General features: G+C 35.2%; 2 protein-coding genes across 2 annotated transcripts; one reads left to right on the top strand and one right to left on the bottom strand.

Annotated features, from left to right (window-relative positions):
• Positions 1–17: 17 nt before the first annotated feature.
• LOC137708275 (F-box/kelch-repeat protein At3g23880-like) lies at positions 18–1,474 on the bottom strand. Its single transcript, XM_068447318.2, has one exon. It carries the CDS (start codon positions 1,384–1,386, stop codon positions 241–243), a length of 1,146 nt encoding a protein of 381 aa, XP_068303419.2. The 5' UTR covers positions 1,387–1,474; the 3' UTR covers positions 18–240.
• A 5,506-nt stretch (positions 1,475–6,980) lies between these two features.
• Positions 6,981–7,698, top strand: LOC137708895 (uncharacterized). The gene has a single exon (XM_068448057.2). It carries the CDS (start codon positions 7,174–7,176, stop codon positions 7,696–7,698), a length of 525 nt encoding a protein of 174 aa, XP_068304158.2. The 5' UTR covers positions 6,981–7,173.
• Positions 7,699–22,822: the final 15,124 nt, after the last annotated feature.

The following is a 22,822-nucleotide window of genomic DNA, read 5'->3' as shown; positions in this document are numbered from 1 at the left end:
TTAGCAAAGCAAGCACAAAGATAACTTTCCCTGATCTTCCCCCTTCTTAAACTCACATGAAGACAGATGAAAACTCTACCACCATAGTGGAGCAGAAGCTCGATCTCATCAACGAGAGACAAACACATACAAAGATACTCTAATTCTATAAGGATTTATACAGTATAATATATCACGAAACGAAAAATGAAAGCTATGGCACCTAGGTACTTTTCAACGATTCTTCGTTTTCTTCCTCTTTCATGGAATGTGCATCAACTCGCTCGCTCTATCGAGTAAAGCTAGGCTCTCCGTGTAATATTCAATACATGAATACCCTGGATCTGTATGAATTCCTAGAAATTCATTTCTGTTGTTCTCAGGATCATGAGAGACCAACTCTCCAGTCTTCCTTCCATGGTCATACATTTCTAACAGAAACTCGCCATTCTTCCTGCACCCCATAATCTGTACAACTCGGAAATTCGGGATGACATGTGTATCAATGGAGAATTTCTTTGTCCATGAATCCACCACCCCATACTCTCTCATAATCCAAACACTATGTATGTTTTGATCATAGTGCTTCACAGCAATAGACTTTCCAGCAGCTGAAATGGCCATGTACTTGGTCGGTAACACACAAGCTAAATCTTCTGGCAACTCAATCTCTTTAAAAGTCTCATCACTCACATCAAATGACAAAATCACATTGCGGAGTCCATTTTCTTTTCGACGAGACGCAATCCAATGCACAGCTCCATGAACAAAAACTTGAGACCAAAATGTCTGAGCGATGACGTAATTAGGAGCAGTTGCTGTGATGGTTGTCCAAGACCCTGAATTTAGTGAATAAAGCCCAATTTCAGGGCAAGCTTGGCCTTGATCATCTTGGCGGAGATACACCAGTTTCACTACCTTGTAGTCATTTTTCTTCGAATCAAAGCCGAACCCGCAAATAGAATAACATGAGGAGGTTGGTGCATGAGGCCTTGCAAGTGAGACGAACTTCCTTATTGAGGGGTTCCATAGAATAAAAGTGTTGGTTTCTGTAAGGTAATCGTCGGAGAGGAGAAGTAATCCGTTGCAGGAGCCCACAACTCGGAAACACTCGTTGAAGCTCTGAACTGGAAGCTGTGGCTTTGAGTGTTCCAGGAAGGAGTCATTGTCTAAATGTAGAGAATACTGCTCAACTGTGGGGTCCTTGAGGGGGCAGTGCCTGAGGAGGATGGAAGGGGTATTATTGCTGGTTTTGTTTTGGTTAACGTTGAGGTGTCTGTTGATGAAGCTAGTGTGTTTAATGATGGAGTTCCAAGATCTGCAGACACAGGTGAACTGAATCAAAGGTTTGACGGGAAGCCTAAGAAGAATTTGGATAATAATTTCTTCAGGAAGGTATTCTGACATCGTTAGTCGATTTCCTCGGGATATAATCTGCGATGCCTAAACTCCCAGACCATAATAATTGTTCAAGAGCTCCTCAGTTAAAGCAATTTGGTCAGGGCATCATTATCTTGCCAGTTAAGATCTGTGGACCAACAAGAAAGCGTATTCAAACTTTGCGGCTGATGTTGATGTTCAACCAACACAAGACGACACGTTTATCAACTGAGATTCAAACTTCCAAATGTTCCGTCGTGTCACGTGAAAGACTAGATTCATCCCAGCAAAGCCAAATTATATTCTAGAGCAATCAAAATCAAGTTCAGTAAATAACGGAAACTCTTCCTATAGTAGAATATCGTTTGTACGAAAAAAAAAATACGTAACCAATGTTTTAAAGGGCAAAAGTGAACTCAAGGCGTTTCATGGATAGCCTCATTTAGACGATAGTCTTATGGTATCTAAATTTATTATAATACAACATATATAATACTTTTGTAGAACAATCAAACTAGCATGACAAGCAATCAAATATTTGACTATTATTATCTCTCTAATTCACATCAGAATGTCATACTAAACTAATAGAACTTAGTTAGAAACAAAAAATAAACATGAATTTGATAAGACCTCTGCCCAAAATGATGTTGTTTGGGTTTGAGCTGTTCTTTAAAAAAAAAAAAAAAAATTAATAATTCAAACCCCTAGGCTAGTCTATAGCCCATTTTCACTAGGCAAAGGTATTTTCTTTGATAGCCCCGTCCAAAAAACTGCCTAAGCTAGTCTCAATACTAGTTTTTTTAAAAACATTATGTAACAAATATTAATGGAAAATGTTAAATAACTCTTATTGGAAAAGAAATACAGGTTGCACTAATGCTCAATGCATTGTCATGCAGGAATTACAGCACGCAGTCATTAAATTCCTTTCTCTTACTTATATTAGGGAATTTTAACGAAAGGCCCACGGTACTGTTCATTTTAACGAAAAACCACATTTTTACACTACAAAGTCAATCCTGGTATCATTCACTTTACCCTTTATTTTGTCCTTATCATTAAAACTTAAAGTTTTCAAGTCATTTTCATTAGTTTTTATTTGATATTAAAACAAGACTATTTTAATGCTGTCCTAACAAATCAAACCAACAATGAAAGACATCCATACAAGTCAAGTCCTAGGCAGATTTTGCATCCACACTTTGAGGTTCTAAAGCACATAGGACTTGCAAATGAATAGAGAGCTTGAGCGATCATCCATTTGGTTCAGATTAAGACCAAATTCTAGCTGGTAACAGTCACAATTCCATGTACACTTTGGATAAATACACAGCGATTAAAGTAGAAGCGACATTATACTTACAATGACCTTAAAATGACCGAGGCTTTCTGTTTGTTTAGTCCAACAGAAGATAATTGGTTCAGATTTTTAATTATCCAGTTCGCCCGAAGTTGGTCTACACTGGAAGAAACGAAAAAGAGTTTGACAGATCTTACGAGTAGGAACAAGAAGCTCTGTAAGTGATTGTTTCAAACAAAAATGACGTACAATGTGCATGAAGAAAAAAAAATGTCCTTTTGTTGATTCATTATTAGTTTTGCAAATTCCTCGATGTGATTCTTTCTTTTATGTAGCAGAGACAACTCCCAAGTTAGGATTTGGTCAGAAGCTAAGAGCAAAACACACTTCCCTGTTAATTCTCTTAAACCAGTGCACTGAGTTGCAAGACGTAAGGTATAAACTTCCAAAAAGAATATTGTGCCACAATTATCATCATATATCACCATCTAGAAATACAATGAGAATTAACAATTGCTTAACAAAATGCACCTAACTAATCGCTATTCCACTACCAATCGCAATGAGAAACGTCTCCAACTTACTCGCATAATTATCAACATCAGATCAATAAATTAGTGAATTTACCACTGTTTAAGGTGGAATAGAAGATTGCTCCACTGGCTACACATACCATGTCAAGCATATTCATATATGTAACTCATATTGATCAATAACTTGGCGGAGAATATTAAATAACTCTTGTTGCAAAAGGAAATACATCCAGGGCCAAATGAATATAACTGTTGTGTTCACGTGGGAGGTATACTAAAACGCTAAAACAAAAAAGGTATTTTAAATACAGCACGTAGACCGTGAATATTTAAGCAACGTTATTATCATGCATGTATAGTAAGAAATCAAACCAACAATAAAACATCCAACCCTAGTAACATATAATGACATAAAAATTAGACATCCTTATACACGTCAAATCTTAGGCAGACAAGCAAGGACATTGATTTATTACTGTTGAAGGGAGGGTACGTAATGCCAAAATTCACAGAAAGCTTATATATGTTTTGTATGTATCTTTTCTACTTTAAACTTCTAAATAACATAGGACTTGCAAATGAATTAAGAGTTGTGGACCAACAGCTAGGTTCAGATTAAGACTAACCAAGCTGGTAACAGTCACAATTCAAAGTATATTTTGGATTAATACACACCGACTAAAAGTAGGCGCGACATCTTACTTAGCATGAAGAAGTCTTTGCTCTCTCTGTTAAGACCACAGCAGAAATTTGTTCAAAGTTCATACAGATCTTCACTCATCAAGTTTGTTCTCAGTCCGTCTATTCTGCGAGAAAGGAGAAATGGTATAGACAGATCTTACGAGAGGTACATAATTGTTTCAAACTTTCAAACAAAAAAGAGAACAATGTGCATGGAGAAAATTTTCCTTTCAGTGATCCATTATCAGGTTTACAATCACAGAATTAGAGCTCATGAATAACTAATCGTCTTAATTAAACTATAGCCTATATTTATAATTGAATAATGTTTACAACTAGATATAAACAATGTCCTCCTTTTCAGATGTTTGCTTCTGATCTTTCTCTTTAACTGAGATTGTCTCTTGAATGCTTTGTTGTTGTTATCGGATGATTGGGTCAGAACTCAGCAGAGTCTCCTTGAGTCACAGTCCGCCATTCAGAGCATGCGCTTGCACTTCAGTCTTGACGGCTCTCGCTCTACGACCCTCTTTGTCACCGGTGCCATTCTCCGAAACAGCAGAAGAGATTTTGCGGTACCGGATTCCTGAAGGGTGGTTCAGCGGTTCAACTGAGACCCCAAAACAATGGTGTTTGTTGATCAGACCACGCTCATCGAGATTTTCATCTGTAATTCCAAAAACATAAAATCACGTAGATGAAATTAACATATGCAGCTGATCAAAGTTTTAATTAATATATATATGAATCCTATATCCTCAAAGGCTAATTTGCTAATTTATCAAAGGTTTGTCGAAAAATTAAGATGAAGGTCAAATTTTAATAAAAAATAAATCTACCTGATCTGGTAAATCATGGATGCGATATGTTAAAACCCTACGAGCACCGTCATCCTCTTCATCTTGGCTTTCAGATGCCTCACAAACTTTCATCTCTCTCTTTCTGAAACCCTAAACCTAATGAGTAATGAGTAATGAGGGTGTCAATATGGTCAGTTTTATAGGTGGAGAGGAGGGTGCAAACGATGGGCGCATTTCAAATCCAGGGGCTCATGCTGCTGCTGGTATTAGGGTTTTAAAATCACAATTGGATGTTGTCGTCAAAGATGGAAAATGCGTTTTCTTTACCTTAAAGAGATTACAGATAAGATCCCAACTTCCAGGTGCATTGTATAATTCCCAATAGCCCACAAGAATGATCCAGGAGCAAGTCAGTGGTCTGGAAACCAATTGGAAGCCCTATGAACGACCTGAGAATAACATATTCTCAGTCACTCGGTGCTCAGGAGATAACAATAAATTATCAAAATCTTAATGAAAGCACACAGTGGGGGCCAACATAAAAAACAACAAAAATTATAATAAAAAAATCCTCTCTTTCATCCTTAACAATGTAGCGAAAAAAACCATAACATGTTGTGCATTAAGTCCTTAATTAAAATATAGATCGATGTTTTTTTAAATTTCGAAAGTCGTCCAATGATTGAATTTATGCTAAATCTTTCTAATAAACAGTGAGAGTCGACTAGGGTTTATGGAAGGGTGGACTGAAGTGTAAGAGAGAGACTAAAAATGTGCAACTTGAATTGAAAAATTAAGAAGTTTTGTATAAGGTGGAGTTGATTCAAAATTGGTTTGAAAAAGTTGTGCAGATGCCTGAAATGGTTTGTATGTTTGAAATGAGAAGTCTGAAGCTAAAATCATTTCAACCATCTGCATAAAATTCCTATACCAATTAAATTAATATCTACATTCACCACATCTAGGGCAAGTTTGGGATTGTTACACTTTTTTAAAAATTGCTTATGTTGTGCTTTAAGAATAAATAGATGTACAATAAAGTAGTTGAGTGTTTGATGCACTGTATTTTTAAAAACGATGTGAGTATAAAAAACAATGTAAAAGCATTTGTTAAATTTTAATGTAAAAGTGATACAATTTGTACAATGAAACAAATGGACATGGTAGTGGGGGTGGTGGTGTGGCAAGGGCAATGGTGGTGGTGGTGGCAGCAGTGCTGATGGCAGCGACAATGGTGGGGGTATGGTTGTGGTGCCAATATTGGGGTGTAGAGGTAACAATGGTGAGAGGGTGACAGTAGTGACGGTTGACGGTTGTAACGACTATGGTTATGGTGGTGATGGTGGCGGTGGTGGTGATGGTGGTGGTGGTGGTGATGGTAATGGTAATGGCAGTGGTGGTATAAGGTTAGTGTTTGTAATAGCGGGTAGTGACAATTGATCACTTTATTCACCAAGAAATAAAGTGAGTATAGAACGTTAACAATGTGAATTTTAAAAACTAATAAGGATATTATAGAAATTAAAAATATAAATTAAAGATTCAACTCCGTTTTTATTAAAGCAGCTTTTAAAAGTAACTCACATGCTGCTTTTAAAAGCTGTTGTCTGAGGTCATTGCTTTTAAAATAAGTAGGATATTTTATTTTTACCAAACATGTTTTTGTATTGCTTAACTTTAAAGGAAGCCGTTTTTAGCAGGAAAAAAAAATATCAAATGGGGCCTTAGTCGGGTAAATTGTCGATATACATGCATAATGTTATTTCTTTATGTGTATTTTACTTAATATAGCATAAAATAACGGCTTAGAGTATCTCCAATAACCTAGCTAAATGAAACTTTTTGGCTAACATAAAGTGCAAAAAATAAAAATAAAAATAAAAATAAAAATAAAATAAAAATAAAAACTCTAACAGGCTAGTTAAACGACTAGTTATCTTAACTTTGTGAATAGTAACTAGCTATATTAGCTAGGAGGAGAAAGAAAGCAATTTTTTTACTAAACATTAAAAAATATATATTTCATTGTGTGGGCTTCAAGAGAAGAAAAATGGCTTCCGTTGTTAAGTTTAGGAAAAAATTAATATTAAAATGTTTTAACTTGTTAGAAATGGTGGCTATCCAAATTAACATTTGAATCATTTAGCTAGCTATAATAACATAAATTTAGCTGTTTGCGAGAAGATGCTTGATGCAGGAGTCTTGCCTGATGGTGAGAGACTCGGTCATATCTTGGTTTTGCAATGGCAAAAAAGCTAAAGATGCCCATTTGTTTTATTCGTCAATGAAGGTGAAGACGCAGGACCTGCCTCGCTCGCCAGCTAATCTTTTGATCAGTTCACTCTGTAGGGAGGATGAAACTGTCAATTTAGCTCTAGAGATATTGGGTGATTTATCTGGAGAAGCACGGAAATATGGGATTAAGCCGTTTTCAGCTGTTGTTCAAGGATTGTGCAGGATAAAAGATGTTGATGGGGCCAAAAAATTGCTTCTTGAGATGACAAGGGAGGGCCCACATCCAGGAAATGCAATTTTCAATTTGGTTATCAATGGCTATTCTAAGGCTGGGAATACGGGAGAGGCAATGGAGATGATGAAGCAAATGGAGAGTAGGGGGTTGAAACCAGATGTGTATACTTACACTGTTATTATGAGTGGTTATGCAAATGGGGGTCTGATGGAGGAGGCTTGTAAAATATTATCCCAAGCCAAAAAAAAGCATCCTAAACTGAGTCCTGTGACTTACCATACAATTATCCGTGGATTTTGCAGACTGGAAGATTTTGACGAAGGTTTAAAGTTGTTGGGTGAGATGAAACATTTTGGGGTCCAACCTAATGTTGATGAGTACAATAAGTTGGTCCAATCTCTCTGTCTTAAGGCTTTGGATTGGGGAATAGCAGAGAAATTGCTTGAAGAAATGAAGGATAACGGGTTGCATCTCAATGGGATTGCAAGGGGTCTTATAAGAGTAGTCAAGGAACTACTGGAGGGGGAAATAGAGTTAACCTGCAAAAGGTAAACCTGCAGATGAAATCAAAAGGAAGCAGAGAAGTGTGAAGAAATGAAGACCTTACTAAAATTAGAAGGAGTCTTTAAATTCAACGACTAGTTTCTTTTTCTAGTTTTAGAAAGATTATAGCTGGTGTTCTTATCTTTTTAATTGTACTGAGCATTCTCATCTTCTTCCAAGTGGATGGATGATATCCTCCGATAACCATTAATAGCCAGAGAGGAGTACTAGGTCCCTATATGTAGGATCTGGTTTTTAGACTAGCTGTGAAAGATATAGTCTTTGTAATTTGTCTTTTGAGATATGAAAAATACAGACTGACTTTTGCTCTTCCTTTTCTCTCTTGAAAAACAAACACAAATTTCTTCAAACCATTATTCAAAGTTTCAATCTTTATCAACCAAAAAACAACATGCCTGATACCATTTCAAACATGGTATCAGAGCTCTGGGTCTGATTCCGAAGAAAGGGCGTGATATTGTGAGAAAGATCCATCTCCGGAAAAAAAAAACCTTAAAGGTGGTACCTTTATAACCATTTGAGTGGTGCTGTCTGAGAAGATGGCTGGATCAAGCTCTTCCGGTGGTGATTTACGAACACCACAATTTAATGGCTCAAACTACGATTTTTGGGCCGTAAAAATGGAAACCATTCTCATAGCCTACGATCTATGGGATGTGGTTGAAGTTGGTCTTGTTGGACAACAAACTTCCACAGAGGAAATCTCTGAGGAAGAACGAGAAAGCGAGTCAGAGCACATTCCAGTTGAAAGACCAGTCTTTTCAAAGGAGGAAAAGATCAAGAATGCCAAGGCTCTAAGCCTCATTCAAGGAGCAATCACTGATGAACTTTTTCCCAGAATCCGAAATGAGAAGACTGCAAAGGGTGCCTGGGAAATCCTGAGAAGAGAGTTCAGAGGAGATAAAAAGGTAAGAGCTATGAAATTACAAGCCATTAGAGCTGATTTTGAATATCTAAGGATGAATGAGGAATCTCTAGATGACTACCTGGCTCGGTTCTTTGAGATAGTAAACAACTTGAAATCTCTAGGAGAAGATGTAACAGAGAAAAGAATTGTTCAAAAGTTGTTGATGAGTCTAAGTAGGAGATATAAGTCCATAGTGTCAGTCATTGAAGAAACCAGAGATCTAGACACTATTAGAGTTGAGGAAGTCTTAGCTTCAATGAAAGTCTATGATAAAAGAGAAGACTTACATGAGGAAAGAGAGAAATATACAGGTACTGAGAGAGCTTTTAGCAGCCTTAAAGTTGGAGGAAATGGAAATGGCACTGGAAGTGTCAACGGGTCTCAGTATAAGACAAACCCAAAATGGGGTCAGTATAAGAAGGGTAAGAATTGGTCTCAAAACAGCTGGAATAATGGCAGTGGTAGTGGCTGGAACAACAAATTTACTGCACACAACAAGCAATCAAGTGGCAGCCAAGGAAATGTGAAACCGTTTTGTCAAGTATGTGACAAATACCATTTTGGTATATGCAGATATAAAGGAAAACCCAAGTGTGGAAGATGCAGTCGATTTGGTCACTTATCTAAGGATTGTGACAATGGTAAACAGGTTGCAAACTGTGCAAAAGAAGAAGATGCAATCACAGGAACAATGTTCTATGCGTGTCATGCAAGTTCAATTGCATCAAGCAAATCTGTGTGGTTTGTGGACAGCGCATGTAGCAATCACATGACCTCTCAAGAGTCCTTATTGATCAATCTTGATAAGTCAGTGACCTGCAAAGTAAAAATGGGCACTAGAGACCTTGTTCAAGCTACAGGAAAAGGGACACTTGTAGTTGAGACACAAAAAGGGAAAAGATACATAAATGAAGTGCTGCTAGTTCCTGGATTAGATGAAAACCTACTGAGCATAGGGCAAATGATGGAGCATGGTTACTACATTCTGTTTGGAGGAAACTGTGCATTAATATGTGATGATAGTAGTCTTGATAATGTTGTTGCTAAAGTTGCAATGACTGGAAATAGATGTTTTCCATTGTCCATGGAATCTATCAACTCAGTGGCAAGGAAAGCAGCAATACAAGAAGATCCATGGGTTTGGCATAGAAGATTGGGTCATTTGAATTTTACTAGCATGAAGAAAATGCAGCAAACACAAATGGTGCTTGGTTTGCCTGAATTATCGGAAATGAAGGAAATATGTGAGAGTTGTGTTTCTGGGAAGATGCACAAAGAACCATTTGATAAAGAAAAAGTGTGGAGAGCAAGTCATCCACTAGAAATGGTGCACACTGATGTATGTGGACCAATGCAGAATGAATCTATTGGTGGCAACAGGTACTTCATCACATTCATTGATGATTTCTTAAGAATGTGTTGGGTGTATTTCCTCAGGAACAAATCTGATGTGTTCAATGTGTTTAAAAAATTTAAAGTCTTTGTGGAGCTACAAAGTGGTTTCAAGCTTAAGAAGCTAAGAAGTGACAGAGGAGGTGAATATACCTCTCATGAATTCTTAGATTTCTGTTCTAACACTGGAATGGAGAGGTAATTAACAGTTGCATATTCCCCTCAGCAAAATGGAGTGGCTGAGAGAAGAAATAGAACCATTGGTGAAATGGCAAGATCAATGATGGCTGAGAAGAACATCCCCGTGGTTTTTTGGGCTGAAGCTGTTGGAACTGCAGTATACTTGCAGAATAGGTGTCTTACAACCTCAGTGAAGGGCAAGACTCCATTTGAAGCCTTCACAAGAAGAAAACCAGGTGTAAAACACTTGAGGGTGTTTGGAAGCATTTGTTACAGTCACATTCCATCAAATCTTAGACAGAAATTTGATGGCAAAGCAAACAAGGGAATCTTTATGGGTTATGGCAGCTGTGAGAAAGGCTACAGGATCTATAACCTTCAAACTGAGAAGATTATACTCTCAAGAAGTGTTGTATTTAATGAGAACAAATCCTGGAATTGTGAAAACAAGCAGGTTGAAACAGTTTACATGCCTCTCATTTTCGGAAATGAAAATTCTGAGATAACTGAAACAGAAGAATTCTCTCATGAAACTCAAAGCACTGACTATTCAAATCCCATTCAATTAGTCTCAGCTAATGAACATGTCTCTGGAAGCAACACTGGCAGTACCAGTCAAGAGTCATCACCGAGAAATACACCAATAAAGTTGCGAAGTTTGGAGGACATTTATGCAAGATGTCATATGACCATTATTGAACCTGAAACTTATCATGAAGTTATTGAAGACAAAGCATGGAAGGAAGCAATGAATGCTGAGATTGAAACTAACCAGTCATAGAAGTCAAATGGGTGTTCAAAACTAAGTTGAATCTGGATGGAACAGTTCAAAAACATAAGGCTAGGCTTGTGGCAAAAGGGTATGCTCAGAAACCTGGTATTGACTATAATGAAACCTTTACCCCAGTGGCAATTTTAGATACAATTAGAACCCTGATTGCACTTGCAGCACAAAGGGGTTGGAAGTTGTTCCAATTAGATGTTAAGTCAACCTTCTTGAATGGAGTACTTAAGGAGGAGGTTTACACTGAACAGCCAGAGGGTTTTGAAGCGGAAAATGCAAGTCATAAAGTCTATAAGTTAAAGAAGGCCCTCTATGGTTTGAAGCAGGCTCCTAGAGCCTAGTACAGTGAGATTGACACTTATCTCACTAGTTGCAATTTTAAAAGAAACATCAGTAAGGCCACCTTATATACCAGAACTGATGAAGAAGGAAAGCTGATCATTGTCTCTATATATGTTGATGATATAGTTTATACTGGAAGCAGTAATGCATTACTCAGTGAGTTTAAAAGAGACATGATGCAGAAGTATGAGATGACAGATTTAGGACTCTTACATCATTTCTTGGGAATGGGAGTTCTACAAACTGATAAAGGGGTGTTTATTCATCAAAGCAAGTATGCAAAGTCCTTACTTGTAAAGTTTGGCCTAGAGGATTGTAAGTCAGTGACAATTCCCCTACCCACTGGTGAGAAACTGAAGAAAATTGATGGAAGTGAGCTGGCTGATGAAGGTTTATTTAGGAAAATTGTTGGCAGCCTATTATTCTTAACTGCAACCAGGCCTGATATAATGTATGCAGCCAGTTTGTTATCTAGATTCATGCATGGTCCCACGAAGAAGCACATGGGAATAGCTAAAAGAGTTCTCAGATATATTCAAGGTACTCTCAGCTATGGTATTGAATTCATGAGGGACAAGGATGCTGTTTTGATTGGATTTTGTGACTCAGATTGGGCTAGCAGTGAAGATGACAGTAGAAGCACATCAGGATATGCATTCAGTTTTGCAAGTGGTATATTCTCATGGACCTCAGTGAAACAAAACACAGTTGCATTGTCAACTGCAGAAGCTGAGAATGTCTCAGCAGTTGAGGCAACAACTCAAGCTATCTGGCTAAGATTTGTGTTGGATGATTTTGGTGAAATGCAAACTGAAGCAACACCATTGTTTTGTGACAACATGTCAGCAATATCGATGATCAAAAATCCAGTCTTTCATCAGAGAACCAGACATATAAACAGGAAATATCATTTTATTCGGGAAGCATTGCAGCAAGGATCCATTGATGTGGTATATTGCAGGAGTGAAGAATAGTTGGCAGATATATTTACAAAAGCTTTGCCTAAAGATCAATTCAATTACTTGAGGATGAAGTTAGGAGTGAAGCCAGTAAGCAGCTTAGGAGAGGCTGTTGAGAATTAAGCTACCTCCTAGCTTTAGAGTTAACCTACAGAAGGTAAACCTGCAGATGAAATCAAAAGGAAGCAGAGAAGTGTGAAGAAATGAAGACCTTACTAAAATTAGAAGGAGTCTTTAAATTCAACGACTAGTTTCTTTTTCTAGTTTTAGAAAGATTACAGCTGGTGTTCTTATCTTTTTAATTGTACTGAGCATTCTCATCTTCTTCCAAGTGGATGGATGATATCCTCCGATAACCATTAATGGCCGGAAAGGAGTCCTAGGTCCCTATATGTAGGATCTGGTTTTTAGACCAGCTGTGAAAGATATAGTCTTTGTAATTTGTCTTTTGAGATATGAAAAATACAGACTGACTTTTGCTCTTCCTTTTCTCTCTTGAAAAACAAACACAAATTTCTTCAAACCATTATTCAAAGTTTCAATCTTTATCAACCAAAAAACAACATGCCTGATACCATTTCAAACAATAAGAGCAGTCAAGGAATTACTGGAGGGGGAAATAGAGATTGCAGAAGCCTAAAAAGGTTATCTGGTTTTTGGTACGCGGATGCTACTATGAAGACTTGCGAAATAAAAGTGAAGCTTTGCAGTTTGTTTTGTTCGTGATGCTTGTTAAACATCTCCGCTTCTCAATCATATAGAAAATGAAGATTGGATTTTTTTTTTTCTTTCAATTTTTTAGTGGCCACTTGGGTAACTTCATAGCTAAGCCAGAGGCACGCCCCTGAAAAGTGGGGACTAGGTCCCTTTCATTGCAACATGCAAGTGTGCTCTTATTTTCTGGATGCCCATTTGCTCCATCTTGATGTCAATGGGGTAAAATAGCTGCAGTCTTTGACTTCGTTTTTACTATGAATTTTATACCTTTTAAATTTTTTTCTTGTTCGGATTTTGATGTGATTTATGTTCTTAAACGCCATTTGAAGGTTAATGTTATTTGTTTAGATGCAGTTAAAGCTCAGGCGAGTTGTTGGAGCTTCAGTATTTGTTCTGAAAGAGGAAATTTTGTTTAATTGTGCCTCCAGCTTCTTTTATTTCAGTTGCAACCCTGTCCTCAAGTGGTTCCTCTTTTGTGTTCTAAATGTGCACATGAGTAAGCTTGGTCTGGTTATTTACGTGATTTTCTTTTCGAGGATCTGAAATCTGAAAAGCATTCAAACTGATGGTTCATCATACAGCAGAGAACAGAAATGTTTCTCTTAGGGCTGAAGAAGATGTCTGCGAAGCTAGGTAGTTCAAGCGAGATAACAGTAGATAGGTAGGTCCAATGCAAGTTGATTTGTTAATCAATAACCTATTTTTCTTGGTCATATGCTTTGAATGTTATAGAGCAGAACAAGATAACACATGTAGTCTCACTGTGATAAGCGTTGCAGTAGAGATGTCATTCATTAACTATCAGCAGCATGAAGCTCGATTTGGACTCAATGTCGTTCGAGGCTCGGAAATTGTCGTCGTGACATAATTACAATGAGGAGCTTTGCTCTCCTGCGCATCAAGGGACAAAAAAGAAGGGTTGGGATTTAACTGAATCTCTTTTAGTTAAATTTCAACTATCCTCTATATATATTGAGTTACAATTCGATCCATGCGCATATATTGTAGCTCAACCAAGAATTCTTACATTCAAGTATAATTTTAGTAAAAAAGACTACAAAATTATTTTATGGAATCATTTTCAAGATTTCGGAGAGAGGGTCATTAGTTCCCTACTAAGCACACTAATATGGTCTCTCTACTTACATTTTACCATCCGTACAACTCTACAAGTGTAAAGTTTTTATTACAAAGAGACGTTGGTGCTATTAGGAACTTTGCGTTTATGTATTATATTTTATTATGCTAAAATCCGATGTGAGATTTTTAAAATTTCAACAAGCCCTCTCTTGTGAGACCACATTGTGAGTCGCATGTGTAACAATAGTAAGTAAATTCGCGTATAATACATGTTTTATACACGTTATACGTATTTTTCAAAAAAAAAAAAAAACTGCTTTCCATAGAAGTATTACTGATTCGTTAAATTACACGTTTTTTTTAAAATCTAGTGTACGATACACGTATGTACATACTTTTCACGTTAAAACACGTTATTTTCACAAATTTTGTTTTTAATAATACATATAAAATTCACGCATTTTACTCATATTTTAACATATTATTGAATAAAATCAAATTTTAAAAAAATGGCCAAATTTTTTAAAGTATTATTTTAACAAAGTTGCCGAATAATACACATATGTATTTTTTTCACGTACTTTACCCGTTCCGTATTTTGCTAAGTATGCGTACAATCAGACTCAATACTTCAAGCAAGGAAAGAAAAGTAAATACTAGCTAACTCGGTCCTATTTAATCAATCCTCTTTGATATTCTGTTAAAGTTAGGGAGAGATGGATTAGCATTTTTAATGTTAACCACATCAATATTGTCCATAAGAAGCTCGATGCAATTAAAAGTAGTACCATTCATTGTATATTGTCAATTTAGTTATGCGGATGCCAAAGTGAACATGTATATATCGATAGTGTATTGAGAAAAAGAGAGTAAATATTTAGTCGTTAGTTCCTTAAGAGTGAAGGAAGGCAAGGGTTTAGAACTTTAGAGTTGGGAGTTTGGAGGGGAGACAAAAGGCACGAAATTAAGGAAGGTGGGAAGAAAAAGATGTAACAGGGGTTGCTACTGATGAAACGTTCTTTTTTCCCCTTTTTCTCTATCTCCTACCTATTCTTTCTTTTTGTTTGTTTTGTAATGGAAGTTTGATTTATATAATATATATATATATATATGTATATTTATAAATATAAATATTGGAAAGGGTGTTGAGGCCAAATTCCAAGAAGGGGAGGCTGTTGAATTAAGTAAATGGTAGAAGAGAAGTAGAGAATAGTCAAGACTCAAGACCCTGCCCTGCTGATGCCTGCCTGCGCTGTCTGGAATAATACTTGCTGATTGATCAGTGTGGGCTGATGATTAGTCATCTCATATTCATGCCGGCCTGCCTACTGGAGAGAGAGAGAGAGAGAGAGAGAGAGAGAGAGAGAGAGAGAGTCTGATGGATGCATGGATGCATGGATGCATGGAGGAGGAGGAGAGAAGAAGGAGAGAATAGTGTTGGAGTTGGCACTGTCCAATAACTGCAAAAGGGTTGTGTTAGGCATTGAGTAGTAAATACTGGATGGATTTTTCCTTGAATTACACATGGGCATCCCATTCGTGCTTTAATGGGGTATTATTATTTCACTGCGGTGAGCCTGAGGCAGAGGGACAACCCGGAATAAATGCTAAATATTTACACCTTTCTACAATTTGTTTGCATGCTTATATACTGATATGATTTGCCTCTTTCCTCAACTAGAAAAATAGATATTTGAAAGAAAAAAAAAATCGTGAAAACTGCAAATGTTAGAGGGACTATATTTTGGTCAACCACATTACATTATTTTTGAAATAAAAATAGAATTCACCAGTACAAATAGATTTCATCTTTATTAAGGAGATGATATAACCTCATCTCCCTAATATTTCTCTCGAAATACCATTTGCCCCTTTATCTTAAGAAGAAGGACTTGTATGGCATAGGTAAATCGATATGGTGACATTCCGTTCAATTAATATAAGGATTGCCAATAAGGACATTCTAGTCCATTGTATATTCTTATCCAAGACTTGAATTATTTGATGATGTCGTATGAATAGTTTGAAACATGTAAAGTGTACGGCTAACCCAATAACAAAAGTAGAATATGTGGAAACAAATTAAGAAACAGCAGTCTTTGAAATTTCGGAGGCCATATGCTAAATTTATGAAGGAGCCTTCTTAAGATAGTCTTCCAATTTAATTTTTTTTTTTAATATCTATTATCCATTATATTGATACTAGACAGCAATAATTAAAATCCAAACAAACTTTAAAACTCATGCTAATTATGAGTTTCCAAATTTCATTATATAATAAGTAAAGAAGGCTACAAAAATAATCATTACTAAATAATCAACAATCAGTTCAATCTTAAAAGACCAAATAAACAAAACCTAGAAAAAGTACAACATTAAAGTTTCACTTACAGATGGATCTCCGTGTATTCTTTGTTGCAAAAGTATCAATTAATTTATAATTGTAAGGCCCAGTAAAGTATTATTAAATTGTTAGAAAAATAAAAAAAGTGGAAATGTTTTTTTTTCTTCCGAAAAATGAGGAATTTAGGTCTTGAATTTCTCTTTTATTTTTGTCGTGTTTAACTATGTAATTTTATTCTTCAGTCATATTCAAATATAATGTTGTTATTTATATTAAATAACAAAAGTTTTTTGGGCGTTTCTTAAACTTTAGGTATCTGTGTGGCCGAACATTTTGTTCCTCCCAATCGCGACCCCGACCCCACCCCAACTTGTCCTTGTACTATTGACACGAAAGGCCTCACGTCAACCATGCATCATCCATTCGTATATCGCCGGACACAAATCATTTCCGAATCTAAACCTAGGAATCAACAGATCTCAATCATTGAAATTTGATTCAAAGGTTACAAATAAGAAGTTTTTTTAAAAAAATTATAATAATTACAACCGTTAAATCAAATTTTAATGATCAGAATCTATTGATCCCTAGGCTCAGATCCGGAGAGGATATGTGTTCATATATTGCTTAGGCCATCTTGAGCTTGAGTTGACTCACACCATCACATTCACAATTATTTCATCGAGGCGATTCCTAGACAACTTCTAATCCCCTTTGATTTCTATGTAACTCTGCTTCTTGAAGTCTAAGATCTAATGAATCAATTAGTTAGTATATATATCATTCCATTTGTCCTTCGGGTCCTTTTTTTTTTTTAACAGTACTGCTGGTATGTATATAACAACTAGACCAATTTATATATACACTGCAAATTGGTGCCCTGTGTTGCATCATGTCGTCTTAGCTAGTTAATTAAACGATCAAGCATCCTTAATTACCACAATTATACTTCAAATAAGGTCCATCTTAAATCCACTCCTAAATACGAGATAATTAGATATAGAGCCAGTTTAGTTTGTCATCAATTATTAGATTTATCATGAAGTTTATGCATATCAATCCAAGTCTATTGGCTGTCTTATTTTTATGATAATGTGTTAGCCTAATTTTTTTTTTTTTTAAGCAAACAATATTATCTATACTAAGGGGTGGAGAATGGATTAGCCTCATAATAGGTTAGCAATAATGTGGTTTAAATTCGCATTTGGCGAGAATCGAACATAAAATCTTCACACAAGTGTAGAATACCACTAGACCCTAGTACCAGTGATAGTGTTAGCCTAATTTTAAAGATGTGTTTTGTATTTTATTTTTTCCGAGTACCCTATATACCCTTAGGCTATATTTAGAAATCTAAATTCTTGTGTTAAATTTATGCACGGTTTCGCGATCTTAATGCTCTTGATTTTGAGTACTTTGTCTCTTTGTTTACCTCACTTGACTTTCATTGTTTGAAAGCTATTGAGACATTGTATGCATCGGGATTATATTAATATATTTAGACTTTCTTGTTAGTGTGCTTCGGACCTTGATTAGAGGTATCATATATGAAAGTTTTGGTTTGCTTTGGTAAGTATGTTACACTCTTCTAATTTGTGTTCCTTTGGTACTCTTATTGGGGGACTGGCGAAAATGGGTCTGTTCATCAAGATCAAGTGTTGAGTAAACTTGATCTCTTATGGTATTTCGATGACATCCCTTTGTAATATGGTTTAAATAACTCCAAAAACAACGTCATGCACATCTTTATGAAATATAAATTATTCTAATTTGGTTCCTCATCCTCAATATAACACGGCAAAATTTCGACAATGGTCTAATCTAACTTGCATCAAGCTTAGAGTAAGGAATAAACTATGCATAAAACTGTTACTTAGTAGACTACGCTGATAGGGCCATTAACGTTGATAGGTTCACTAACAAGGAAGTTTCACGTGCTTAGGTTCACCAACTAAAGCAGAAAAGTAAATCATAAAAAAAAAACGCACTTTCACAATCAAAACCATTAACCACATATCCAATTACCTTAACTGGGGACACAACTCTAGCCCACAGGTTTACTAATTATAGGAATATACGTTAAGTAATGATAGAATTGGTACATCTGGTTCACTGATTTTTATAACTTATTACACAGGTTTTTGGTGTTTACAAATATGAAGGGAGGGAGCTGGTTTACGACCTGTAATTTGTAATGTTAGAGTTAGAAGTAAACGCTGGCAAGGATTTAATTAGGGATTGAAGGAAGGAGGCTTCTGTTTAGGTCGAGCGGCTGGTTAGTAATATTAGAAAATATCAAACATGACTAGATAATCTAGGTGGCAAGGTTTTTATTTAGCTAGACCCCATTTTTTGTATTAAAATGAATAAATAGATTAGATCCAAACTAATTTACAAAAGCGGACCAAATATTATAAGCCCTTGTAAATACGTACATGGGCTAGCACTTAGCATACACACATATGCATGCATATCTACGTACATGATATGATGAATACTGCATCCGAATATAATGCAGTATTGCAATAGCATGAGTGCAAGAAGCGTCAGAGGATTATAGTAAGTACGTACCCCTAATCGCTGATGAATACATATTAGATCATAGGATTAGATAGATAGATATATGGATTATTTCACACCCATATATATGTAATACTAGGGAAATTAAAATTTTAAATTAATTTGTAAACTAAATGATATGTCACCAATAATAAATAAGCACGTTAATCAAGACTTAAGTAATAATCCAATTATGAACAGCCACATCATTTAGTTTATAAAATTTAGTTTAAAAATTTAGTCTCTATAAAGATAAAATAATATATATGACATCCAAGTGTTCTTATTTAATCAAAAGGTTTAAAAAGTGTGTAAAAGTATTTGATTATATGACATCTAAGAGTTCTTATTTATTCATTAAATGACATGAATTCCTATGTGGATTTTAATTACTATTAAAGATAAAATAAAACTGAAAAAAAAACAAACATAAATCTGGAAAATTAAAAATATAATTAAAAAAGGAAGATAATTTAACTAAAATTAGTTCTTCCTTTCCCATTTCAATCAAGACTTGGATTCAGACTTTGAACCCTAATAGAAATATCATGAAACTTCTTCTTTAAATTCATATGCTTGTGCGATTAAACACATGCCTGATTTCACCCATGTATTGAAAGGTTCTCGCAAACAGACCTGATATTATCAAAGAAGATTATATGAACGAACTGTGCATTCTTCAAGATGACGTTCCTCCCTTTCCCAATTAGGTAAAATCTCAATTTACCAAAAGGTTATTGGTTCCAGTTGCTTGCATTTGCGATGAGACACTTCTACTTTGTGGGGTTTGCTTAACTTATTATAGCATACGACATGCATTGCTTCAGGTTGCCTTCGACATAATAGAAGAAGAAATGAAGCGACCCCTCGGAGCTGTTTTCAGTAAAGTTCCATGATTTTTTTTTTATTAGAGTTCAAAGTCTGAATCTGAATCTTAATCGAAATGAGAATGGGAAAACCAATTTCAGTTAAATTATTATTAGTTTTTAATTATATTTTTAATTATCTAGATTTTATGTTTTTTTTTCCAGTTTTATTTTTATCTTTAATAGTAATTAAAATCTAAATAAACATCCATGTCATTTAATGAATAAATAAGAACCTTGGATGTCATGTAATCAAAAAGCTTAAAAAGAGTGTAAAAGTATTTGTAAAAATATTTGTCCGTTAATCTTATTATATATATATATATAAGTAATGCAATGTAGGCTAAATTTTGGACTAAATTTGTAAATAATTAGTCAACTAATCATCAATTTTTATGTTATTTAGTTTACAAAATTTTATCTATAAATTTAATGTCGGTAAAAATACCCTATATATGTATGTAGGAATATGCATACGAGAGAAAGAGGGAATTTATGAGGAGAGACACAGACTGGTGGCAAATGGCAAATGCATTGAAGGCCAAAGCCATCATTGCACCAGTATGTCATCATTGCCATGGATATCCTTTTTCGTTTTGATTTGATTTGATTTGATTTGACTACGTCCGTTTTTGACTGTGGAACCAAATAACGAATTGGGAAGGAAGCAAGGGATATAGAAGCATGGGTTTTCGGTTTTCACCCACGAGAGTCGAGACTATGAAGAGCACCTTTTATGTAATGAGTTTATTATCATTTAGGTTGATCCAATAAATATTGTTATTTAGATAAAAAAAAATTATATATGATAATACATTATTAATAATAGTTTTTATCTTTCGTTGTTGGGTGATAGCCTAGCTTAGCTATAAAATTAGAGAGCCCGTAGACTAAGCATCTGCCTGCCACTAACATATTCAATTAATTAAGTTCATGTTTATCTCGCTATGATCTCTGTCTGTCTACATCTTCTCCTCTAATCTTTTTGATCAGTCTAGCCAGCTAGCTAATCTCTTTTTCGTGCAGGTTGATTTCTATTATTGTTTTACCTGGGATTTTATTAATTAGTTCTTTTTTTTTTTTCGTTCTTTACATAAACTATTAGTGAGTATTCTGTACCGAGGGTAGTAAAGGAGATGGATTGTATTGTATGCTCTTTCATTTTCATACTCTTCATATGCTTATTTGTTTGTGTGGTCATGATTAAATCACGTCAACATTTTATATTTCTATTACTCTCCCCATTCCCATACCCTTGACCGTGACCACACATTATAAGAAAGTATGAAAAGAGTATGAAAATAGAAAGGCAGACAATCCACCTCTAAATGGCCATGACATCTTCTCTGGAATGGCCTTTCATGTTTCTGGCAGAAAGAGAAAAACTAGGCTCACACACACATACACGCACTCTCTCTCTCTCGGTTGAGGGTCGGCTTAATTAATTTCTGCCATCCATCCACCTATCCGTCAGTCAGTCATTTTGTCTTATTGCGTTGTCTTCTGCCTTTGTCCGGGAACGGAAGAAATGCCTTATGCTTGCTCAGCAGTCTCCATGACTTCCAAACTAATTTTGCCCAGACATTTATCATCCGTATATATCTATATATACTCTCTACAGTGTGTATATATATAAAAATTTCAAAATGCATATATATATGCTGGCTAAACTATTCCTTTTGCCGCGTCTGTCTAATTAAACTACTAGGACAATATATATATATATATATATATATATATATATATATATATATATATATATATAAGCCCTAATATTGGAAAAAGGACACCTGATCGATTAAACTTGATTATAACTAAAATGGTAACTCATTAATCATTATATATTGATGACTCCAAAACTTATGGCCTAGCCTGCTCTTCGATAAAACTATTTCACACACAAAACTAAGGATAATACTAGGTAGACAAAAATTTTAAATAAAATTTACAAACTAAATGATGTGTCATCAATACAAAATAAGTACGTTAACAACACTTAAGTAATAATCAAATCGCCAACTTTCTTGTCGTTTAGTTTACAAAACTTAATCTACAATGCATCCATCTTTTTGAAACTTACCATATCATCATACGGGGATATTATGCTTTAACATTATTATGATTTATGATCATGCATATATTATATATGAAAGATTTTCAAATTTCATAACCAAATTAAATTTAGAAATGACTTAGCTATTATAGGAATAGGATCATATATATGGGACTACTGCAAATATATATCTGTCTCCTAATTTTACTGTTGAGACAGAGTGCAAACAAATCCTCCAGATCCATGCACTATGTCTCCTAATTTTACTGGTGAGACTGCTGCGAATTGAAGGACACTTTCTGGACAAACTTGTTTTCCCTTTTTCTTTATTTTTGTTGGGCATGTTCTTGTTCTTTTTTTCCCCTTTTTGTTTCTCCTTAGAGGACGGAGGAGGATTGCAATACTAATATATATAGGGGTGTGATATCCACACACTCCATTTTACTTCTCACACACCTTTTTAATTTTCGGCCGTCAAATCGGATGAATTGAAGAAGATCAACGGACAGAAATTATCAAAAGGTGTTTGAGAAGTAAAATAGGGTGTGTGGATAGCACACCCTTATATATATATATATATATATATATATATATATATATATATGCAAAGAAATATATATATATATATATATATATATATATATATATATATATATATAGTTGATATATTATGTGTATGAGAAAACAATTTCCAAGAGACATAAATTAGATATAATTAAATTGTCTGTAAATAGGGTGTTTGATTAATCAAATTAAACTGTCACCTCTTCCACCATCTCTCTCTCTCTCATCGTACTGTTTCTTTTGGCTTTTGAAATCTCTCGAACTTTTTTTCTTCTTGATAGTTAATATACCCTGCATATCTGTGCCAAAACAAATGGATAGAAAGAGTTAACAAAATCATGAGTGTATGGGACTATGCATGTATC

Source organism: Pyrus communis, chromosome 17, assembly GCF_041283825.1.
Source record: "Pyrus communis isolate YQ-2024b chromosome 17, ASM4128382v1, whole genome shotgun sequence".
In the NCBI taxonomy this organism is placed as follows: domain Eukaryota; kingdom Viridiplantae; phylum Streptophyta; class Magnoliopsida; order Rosales; family Rosaceae; genus Pyrus; species Pyrus communis.
Note: the sequence above shows the minus strand (reverse complement) of the source record. Positions and strands in the feature narration are given on the sequence as shown.

Bases quoted from the DNA above. Each gene is read 5' to 3' on its own strand.
- LOC137708895 (XM_068448057.2), top strand. From the start codon at position 7,174: ATGACAAGGGAGGGCCCACATCCAGGAAATGCAATTTTCAATTTGGTT.
- LOC137708275 (XM_068447318.2), bottom strand. From the start codon at position 1,386: ATGTCAGAATACCTTCCTGAAGAAATTATTATCCAAATTCTTCTTAGG.